Source organism: Arachis hypogaea, chromosome 13 (assembly GCF_003086295.3).
Source record: "Arachis hypogaea cultivar Tifrunner chromosome 13, arahy.Tifrunner.gnm2.J5K5, whole genome shotgun sequence".
NCBI lineage: Eukaryota > Viridiplantae > Streptophyta > Magnoliopsida > Fabales > Fabaceae > Arachis > Arachis hypogaea.
The window spans coordinates 122188333-122197705 of record NC_092048.1 but is presented as its reverse complement, the minus strand read 5'-3'; the positions used below and the strand labels follow the sequence as shown (position 1 = coordinate 122197705).

Here is a 9373-nt window from a genome sequence, read left to right as displayed (position 1 = left end):
ACCGACGTTGTCCAACCTCTCCGCGAACATCCGATCGCCCGCACCACCCCGGACAGCCTCCTTCGCGCTGCCCACCCGCCGCCCGCCTTGCAACCTCCCCTGCAGCCCACTACGTTCACCATCCCAACGTCACCATCCGCGACAGATCCGATCAACATACAGGGACAGATGCCGCTGCATTTTCATATGTGCATCACCGCTCACATGCAACTAAATGGAGTCCGATTTGGTTGAACCGCTTTGTAATGTCCCATCTTCATGTACGTAAATGTGTTGGATATTCAATTCGCTAGATATGTAGATGATTATTTTAATTCTTAATTGGATGGTTATTTTGTTCGATTCATTTTATCATTTCACTAGATAGTCGGATGATTATTTTAATAATTACGTGAATGGTTTTTTGATGACGATCCTGCGACGGTGATAAAGGAGGAGACTAAGGGGTGGACGATGATGGCCGCCGGTAAAAAAGTTTCTAACGCAAGAGAAGTGAGATGATTGATGAAGATGGGGTGACAAACAATTCAGGAAGAAGAGAGTGATTGATTAAATTCTTTTGATAAATTAAGATTGGAATGATTAATTTTTTAAAATAACTGTTTAATTTTTTTATTTAAGTAATTTAAAATTTTTTTTTCTTTATATTAAGATAAATTTAGAGCCCATTATTTACGTTATTTATATTCCTCGCTAGCCGAATTGGTATGTAAATAAGCATTGGATATGGATTCCGAACGTTAATGACAAATTCAAAATAAACGAAACACAGCGGGAAAGAAGGGAATGACACTGGCATTGATGGTATATAAACACACAAGAGTTGAAAGCAAGAGCCTTCAGTTTTGAAAGAAGACTAGAAGAGAGAAATGGAAAGGAGCGTTAGCAGAACCCACAAGAAGCCAATGAGCCTTAACGACTCTCATTATCGCTTCCTTCAAGACCTCTCCGCTCATCCTAAATCCAGACCCTCTCCATCTGCCTCCGGTACTCTCTCTCTCTCTCTCTCTCTCTCTCTCTCTCTCTCTCTCTCTCTCTCTCTCTCTCTCTCTCTCTCTCTCACCATTTTCCATTTCCCGCAGAGGAGAAGGAGCACGATGAAACTCCCATTCAATCAGATGATCATACTATTCCCCGATTCTCCGCTATCACCGACTTCGATTCTCCTATCGGTATCTTCTATTTTACTCTCTCTCTCTCTCTCTCTCTCTCTCTCTCGATACACCAGCTTGACCTAACTTCCATTATTAGGGCCTGACTTGGAGGAGAAACCCTCTTCCATCGAGGTCAAACTTCCGCGCTCTTCTCCGAAGGAAATTTCACAGGCTTCATTGGGGACAACGCGTAGTAAGTGCTCTACAATAACCACAATCATTTTCATCAAAGTTCCTCATCATTTTCATATGTTCGTTCTTTTTTATACGGAGTTTCAGATGACGAGAAGAAGACCAAGCTGAAGTTGCAGGGTCGTCGCCGCCTCTGCAAAGTTGCGACTTCAGACGATCGTGATAAGGAGGCAGCGGTTGATGAATCCAGGTTCGATGAGCTCATCGAGCTTGATTCGCCACTTCCGGCACCCAAAAACGTGATCCAGATTGACGAGAGTGTCGGTAAGAACGACATTAGGGATATTTTGAATGAGTTGAATTCAAAGTTCGAGTTGCTGTCAGTTGAGAGGAAGCGAGAGACGAAGCAGGTGAAACCGATTGAGGGTTCTTCAGCTTTGTTTAGAGGAAAGGAAACTTATGAGGATGATGAGGTCGTAGAGTTCGGGAGTGCGGGGTCTTCATTCTCTCCACAGAAGGATCCGAGTAACGACCCGTCACAGGGTGCCAAGTATGCTGTTGGTGATGCCGGAATTGAGTATGTGGAAGATGATGACTCTCCTGCCAAGGATGCTGGTGGTGATGGTGGAATTGAGTATGTGCAAGATGATGACTCAGATGATTCTGTTGAAGAATTGGTTAATTTTGAGCCAAAGGGTGATGGCTCCATCACTCTGCCAGGCCCCAAATATACTTTTAAGTTGCCCTCTAAAATTGCGAAAATGTTGTATCCACATCAGAGGGATGGATTGAAGTGGCTCTGGTCTTTGCATTGTTTGGGTAAAGGTGGAATCTTGGGAGATGACATGGGTTTGGGGAAAACAATGCAGGTAAGGAAATTAAGAGCATGATGATGCATACCTTTTATATTTTGCTATAGCTGGGGCTCTGGCATGTAATTTACCAACGTTAGCTTCTTACAGATGTGTGGCTATCTTGCTGGACTCTTTCATTCTCGAATTATTAAAAGGGCATTGGTTGTGGCCCCAAAAACCTTGTTGCCCCATTGGATCAAGGAATTATCCGCTGTTGGTCTTTCTGAAAAAACGAGAGAGTGAGGCTTCCTGACTTATTTTGTTGAATAATTTATCTAATATTACAAGTTAAACCCTTTTTTCGATACAAAGAACCATCATGAACTTGTGCTTTTCTGCAGATATTTTGGAACTAATATAAAAGCCAGAGAATATGAACTTCAGTACATACTTCAGGTTCTAATTCTTTTTTGTGTTATTCTTAATTTAAATTAAAGTGAGAAATGAAATATCTTGATGTTGTGTTCTTGCTTAACCCTTAGAAAAGATAGGAGGTTATACAAGTCAGCTGAAGACTTGGAATGGAAGCTTTTTGTGGTCAGCTGGTAGCTGCCGGTGGTTGCCAATTTATTTCAGAATGTATTTGTATAAATTTAGTTCAGTGTTGAATCTCAATCCTTTCTCCTTTCAGGATAAAGGTGTTCTTCTAACAACATATGATATTGTCCGCAACAATTCTAAGTCCTTGCGAGGGGGTTATCATTTTGATGATGAGGACAATGAAGATGGTGCCACATGGGATTATATGATCCTTGATGAGGTGCTTGTGGCATTATTATTATTATTATTGTAAAACCCAGTTTATGTTTCCATTTAGTGTGATATTTATGTTGCACACAGATTATGAAAATGGTTTATTTATCCTTTTTGTCAAATATCCTTAAATCTTAACTTCAGGGGCACCTTATAAAGAACCCAAGCACACAGAGAGCTAAAAGTTTGCTTGAGATACCATGTAGCCACCGCATTATCATTAGTGGCACACCATTGCAAAATAATCTTAAGGTATCTTGATGAAAATTACTTTGTTTTATTCATAATTAGTTCTCTGTTGTGTATATGATATGAATATGGAATCCAGATTATGCTATGATGTTAAACGATTTTCTTCTTAAAAAACTTCCCAACAGGAGTTGTGGGCTTTGTTCAATTTCTGCTGCCCTGAGTTACTTGGTGACAATAAATGGTAATAACCATTTTCAGCTATGTTCTTCATTTAGTTGACCTTTCTCATAGTACTAGTTTTAAGATAAATAAAATTTCGCAGGTTCAAAGAAAAATTTGAAGTACCCATACTTCGTGGAAATGACAAACATGCTACGGACAGAGATAAGCGTGTAGGATCTGCTATAGCAAAGGTAATGCGTTTTGTGTGTTTTAGCCCATATTCTAATTTACATGACCTGGAATATGGGTTCACAAATTTAAAGCTGCGAAAAGCATGCAAAAACATATTTTTCTATGCGCTGCTGGCGGTGCTGTCTACATTTCCAAAATCTAAAGGTGACTTTGAAGATTGTTTGCAAGTTTATTGCAGCTGAAAGTATGTAAAATATGCACTGCTGGTGATTTCTACAGTTATGACACAATGGTCAACTTGAGCTTGTAGCATCTTCTTTCTTTAGTTTTAGTTGTTTTTAAGTCACCTTTTCTGATGGAAGGAAATATAGACCATTCTGTGTTTTGAGTTCCCTGCTAGACAATTCATCTTGTTGCATGCAGTCTCCTATCCTCTTATCATTAATGAATGACAAATTTTATGCTCCTTTATCAATAGGACTTAAGAGATCGTATTCAACCTTACTTTTTGAGACGTTTGAAGAGTGAGGTTTTCAATCAAGATGATGACAAAACAACTGCAAAACTTTCCAAGAAAGAAGAGATTATTGTTTGGCTTCGATTGACTAGTATTCAGGTTAGATATATAATTCTTTGTTCTTCGTTTTATTGCTCTTAACTTGTTTAATAACCTTATTTGATGTTTATCACATCAGCGACATCTTTATGAAGCATTTTTGAAGAGTGAGATTGTTCTCTCAGCATTTGATGGCTCGCCACTTGCTGCCCTTACGGTAAATTATTTTGTTATGTTTTTTATACAATTGCCTTTCTTTCTTGGCTGTGTTCTTCTACTTTAAAGCCATTTAATCTTATGTGGCTATGGCTTTCTAGTTATCTTTTGAATTCTTGAAATGGAACAGATTTTGAAGAAAATATGTGATCATCCACTTCTGTTGACAAAGCGGGCAGCTGAGGATGTATTGGAAGGAATGGACTCAATGCTAAAGCCAGAAGAAGTTAATGTTGCTGAAAAATTGGCGATGCACATAGCAGATGTTACAGACACAGATAGGTTCAAAAATGAGCATGGTCATGATGTATCATGCAAAATTTCTTTCATCATGTCATTATTGGTAAGTGGTGATGTCATTCAATTTAAATGCTAATTGTCTACCTAAGTGAGTTTGTGTTGTATTCAAGTTCTTGTTCTCTGCTGTAGGATAATCTGATCCCAGAAGGGCATAGTGTCCTTATCTTTTCTCAGACTCGCAAAATGCTTAACATTATTCAGGTTGGTTCAGACTTATTTCCTCTATTGGTGGTTATTACAATTTTTGTCTTAGAACTATTGCAAAGCCCACATTCGCTCAAATCTTTCTTGTATGTCAGTGAATTGTCACTACTGGAAATGTACATTGTCTTTCCAATGGACTTTCAAAGTTTTGCAAGTTGCAACAACTCTGGGGTCATTTGTAGTGGGATGTTGGAAGTTTCTTGTTGAATTGCTTGCATTGCCATTATAATTCTCTGCTTGTTTGTAAAACATTTGATTTAAATGTTTCTACTTGTTATATAGGAATGCCTAGCATCCAAAGGTTATGACTTTCTACGGATTGATGGAACAACAAAAGCCTGTGACAGATTAAGGATTGTTAATGTAAGTGCTTTTTGAATGGTTAAATTGATATTCTATCACTCAAGTGCTAACTGTTGTTTTGATTTCAGGAATTCCAAGCAGGTGCAAGTGCCCCTATATTTCTGTTGACATCTCAAGTAGGTGGTTTAGGACTCACACTCACAAGAGCAGATCGTGTTATTGTTGTTGATCCTGCTTGGAACCCAAGGTATGGTCTTGAGAGACTTCCTTCCCCTTGATACCTACAATAGTTTTTTCCATGCTGATCAGACATGCTGTTTTCTTTTAATTTGCTACTTGGCCATCCTTAAGTAACCCAGCAAGGTACTCAGAAGTCTGATTATTATGTGTTTCTAACAGTACGGATAACCAAAGTGTCGACCGTGCATATCGTATTGGTCAAACAAAAGATGTTCTTGTTTATAGACTGATGACATGTGGAACTGTTGAAGAAAAGATCTATAGGAAGCAGGTAATTTTTCCTCTTTCTGTTATTTTTGTATATTTTCAATGTAATGATTCTGAAAAAAGAAAGTATTCAGTTTCTACTGAACTATATTGTCAGAAACATGTTATTGTTTCACACATTGACGGTCTTCTGAGACTTAATTTGTATGACTTTAGGTATATAAAGGAGGATTATTCAGAACTGCTACTGAACAAAAAGAACAAACTCGCTACTTTAGTCAGCAGGTACACCTTTTATGGAAAATGTTACTTTCAGTGAGAGATACTTTTTTTTCTCTCTTTGAAAGTTGTGATTTGTTTTAGTAATCTTCCATTCATCCCATACAGGATCTTAGGGAGCTTTTCAGCCTTCCAAAAGAGGGGTTTGATGTATCTGTTACCCAACGACAATTGGATGAGGAGCATGATGGTCAACATACAGTGTAATGACTATATATCTTTGAAATGTTTGTTTCAATTAGTATTCCTTTGGATCTTTGCACAATGCATACACACTGCCTTGTTCAATAAGGCTTCCCATTTGTGCCATGTTTTTGGTGCTTTAACAATTTGAGTTCTTTTTATTTTAACCGGCCTGATTTGCCAACTTAAAAGGGTATTGGCTCTTTTTGTGTAGGGATGACACTTTTAAAGCACATATAGAATTCCTGAGAAGTCAAGGTATAGCAGGAGTTAGCCACCATAGTTTACTCTTTTCCAAAACAGGACCAGTTCAAGCTGCTCCTGAAGATGATGATATGACGAGGTAATGCTTTTGGGGATATGATTATACATGACGTGCATGCTTGCAAATGTAACATTTTAATAGTTTGTTATTACTTATTACAAAGGTTTTGGCTTTCCCTTATTATATTTTGTTTATCAATTATATCCTCAAACCTAAAATTGCGTTGATACAATGGTTGTAGGAGGAATCAAGGGACTAGTTATATCGGTACTTCAGTATCGTCTTCTTCAAATGACCGAATGGCTGATGGGTAATGATTTGTCATTTTAGATGTTAAAACTTAAAAGCATGTTTTCAGGGTATAACCGTATAACTGATATGACCTACACAACCTTTTTCCTCCTTAACCAGAGCTGAGTTTGCCTTTAAACCCAAGGATTTAGATCGAAGCAAAAAGGGTTTTTCCCCTAGCAGCGATGGTAAATTGACAGAGTCGGAAATCAAAGATAGAATTAAGCGGATCTCTCAAACTCTGTCAAATACGGTATGCTTTTCTCTTATTTCTTAATGGATTGGCTACTATCTTGCTTTCCCAGGAAAACTGATTTTATTCTTAACGAATAAACCATGCAGGCGATGATTTCTAGATTACCGGATAAGGGGGCGAAACTACAGAAAAGGTTGACGGAGCTGAATTCGGAGCTTGCCAGATTAGGGATGGAAGAAAGAACTGGTGCTGATCTGGATGATTTCACCAGTGAGTTTCAAAGAGTGTTGAATGTATAGGATTTGCTTTATTGTAAACAGATGGTGTTTTTAATATTTCATAGAAACCTACTACTTGAAGGTTTCCTCGACTAAGATTGATGCTTTGTTCAATGTCATTTTGAAAAAGATTTCTAGAATGAAGGTTTTCTTTCTTTGTCCTTTACTTACAGTAGACTGAAGGGAGAAAACTTGGTGGAAAAATTTAGATATGGTTTTAATTTTGGTGGAATACTCCAAAATAGGGACTGGGGATGAAACAGAGAACGTAGGGCTTTGGATTTTATCGCAACTTGTGAAAAGTACAAAGCTCGTTTTATAGGTCAGTGTACCAATTTCACTTCCATTTATAATTAGAGTAAATTACTATTTTTATCTAATAAAAGTTTTAAAAGTCGACAAATTTATTTATAAAAAAAAATACAATTGTATTCATGAAATATGAATTCTGTAAAACAAAATTATTTAAATATTAAAAAATTATTTTAAAAATTTTAAATTATTTTTTTCTCTATCACTACTACCATCATTCTTTATCTCTAAATTTTCAACATCAATATATCTCCTTTTTTAGCAACCACTAGCCTATTGTTGAGATAAGAATGGGATGTGGATGCCCATTCTCATGCAGTACAAACATTCTCAAAGAAGGAATAATAATTAATGAATGTTGAAATTGATCCCCTCGTACATGTATAAATAGAGGCCTTTGCCTCCGAGAGAAACACAAGCAAATAATAAAATCACTTCTCTCTTTATGTTACAATCAAATACTCTTCTCTTTATATTTCTACTACAATTCTTTCTCTTCTTTTATTTTATAAGTATTTTAAATTCTATTTTCTATTACTCTTTACATATAATATTAATAGCAATATTAACCATCTTTATTATATTGAGATTGCAACAATAAACAGATGCGATTCTCTCTCTTTATTTTTAATACTTCTTTCTATCTTTGTATATATATACACATTACAACATATAATATTATTATATATATATAAATTATTATTGGGCTAATTATTTTAATACTAGAGTCTTCTATTTGTACATCTCTATTATATATATCTTTTATTTCACAACACGTTATCAGCACGAGACTCTGATCAAATTTTTAGGAAGACTCAGGTAACAAATTTTCATTATGTCAAAACTCTCTCATCTTGAATTCAATGCTCTTGACATATCTGGAAACAATTATTTATCATGGATACTAGATGCTGAAATCCATCTTGATTCAATGGATCTTGGAGATACCATTAAGGCTGAAAATAATGCATCCCAGAAGGATAAAGCCAAAGCCATGATTTTTCTCCGTCGTCATCTTGACGAAGGATTGAAAAATGAATATCTTATATTAAAAGATCCTGCAGATCTTTGGAAAGACCTTGAAGAAAGGTACAATCATCAGAAAACGGTGATACTTCCTCAAGCCCGGTATGAATGGACGCATTTGCGTTTACAAGATTTTAAATCTATAAATGAATATAATTCTGCAATGTTTCGGATCACCTCACGAATGAAATTGTGTGGGGAAAAAATAACTGATCATGATATGTTGGAGAAAACTTTCTCAACCTTCCATGCCTCGAATGTGCTCCTGCAGCAGCAGTATCGAGAGAAAGGGTTTAAGAAATATTCTGAGTTGATTTCTTGCCTTCTTGTTGCCGAACGCAACAATGAGTTGTTATTGAAAAATCATGAAGTGCGCCCAGCTGGCGCCGCCCCATTTCCTGAAGTAAATGCGGCAAATCATTACCCCAGAAGAGGTAAATGGCAAGCTTTTAATAACAAGAAAAATTATGGAAGGAAAAAGAATTATGTTCAAAAGAGAGGATCTCACCAGAAGTGGGACAAAGAAAAGAATATCGGGCAGAATAAATCAACCGAGGAGAAGTGTTTCCGCTGTGGTGGAAAGGGCCATTGGTCACGTACCTGTCGTACCCCAAGGCACCTAGTCGATCTTTACCAGGCATCTTTGAAAAAGAACGACAAAGGAAAGGAAACAAATTTTGTTTCAAATGATGCTGAGAACTCCACCACTCATTATGATGTATCTGATTTCTTTGAGGACCCTGAAGGAAATATTGGCCATTTGATCAATGATGGAATAGTTTAATATGTGAAATTGTGAAGTATCTATGTAAATAAATAATCTAAAAAATTTATTGTTAAAGTTTTATTTTCTATGTATTTAAGTTTCAAATGTGATGTACATAAATAATGAAATATTAATATTTATGAATTTTGAAATTATTAATTGTGTCAAATTTTAAAATAAAATTTTGGTATATGACATTATTTTATGTACAGTGTTTCTTAGAAAATAATTCTGATCAAGTATTCAATTTAACTGTGCATACTACTCATTTTATTATTATTTGTTTTTGAAGAGAATGGCAAGGATATGTAA

At 36.3% G+C, this 9373-nt stretch overlaps 1 protein-coding gene across 1 annotated transcript; it reads left to right on the top strand.

Annotated features, from left to right (window-relative positions):
* Positions 1-747: 747 nt before the first annotated feature.
* Positions 748-7097, top strand: LOC112733056 (protein CHROMATIN REMODELING 24). The gene is made up of 23 exons (XM_025781916.3): positions 748-987; positions 1083-1172; positions 1252-1347; positions 1434-2155; positions 2249-2379; positions 2482-2536; positions 2772-2900; positions 3038-3145; positions 3271-3326; positions 3408-3498; positions 3918-4055; positions 4135-4212; positions 4342-4554; positions 4641-4712; positions 4998-5078; positions 5147-5265; positions 5418-5529; positions 5682-5750; positions 5853-5947; positions 6142-6270; positions 6434-6502; positions 6604-6736; positions 6826-7097. The coding sequence occupies exons 1-23, from the start codon at positions 870-872 to the stop codon at positions 6976-6978; spliced, it is 3057 nt and encodes a 1018-aa protein (XP_025637701.1). The 5' UTR covers positions 748-869; the 3' UTR covers positions 6979-7097.
* Positions 7098-9373: the final 2276 nt, after the last annotated feature.

Coding starts and splice junctions, on each gene's coding strand:
- LOC112733056 (XM_025781916.3), top strand. CDS start 870: ATGGAAAGGAGCGTTAGCAGAACCCACAAGAAGCCAATGAGCCTTAAC. Junction 1,348..1,433: donor TTCATTGGGGACAACGCGTA/GTAAGTGCTCTA, acceptor ACGGAGTTTCAG/ATGACGAGAAGAAGACCAAG. Junction 3,327..3,407: donor TTACTTGGTGACAATAAATG/GTAATAACCATT, acceptor AAAATTTCGCAG/GTTCAAAGAAAAATTTGAAG.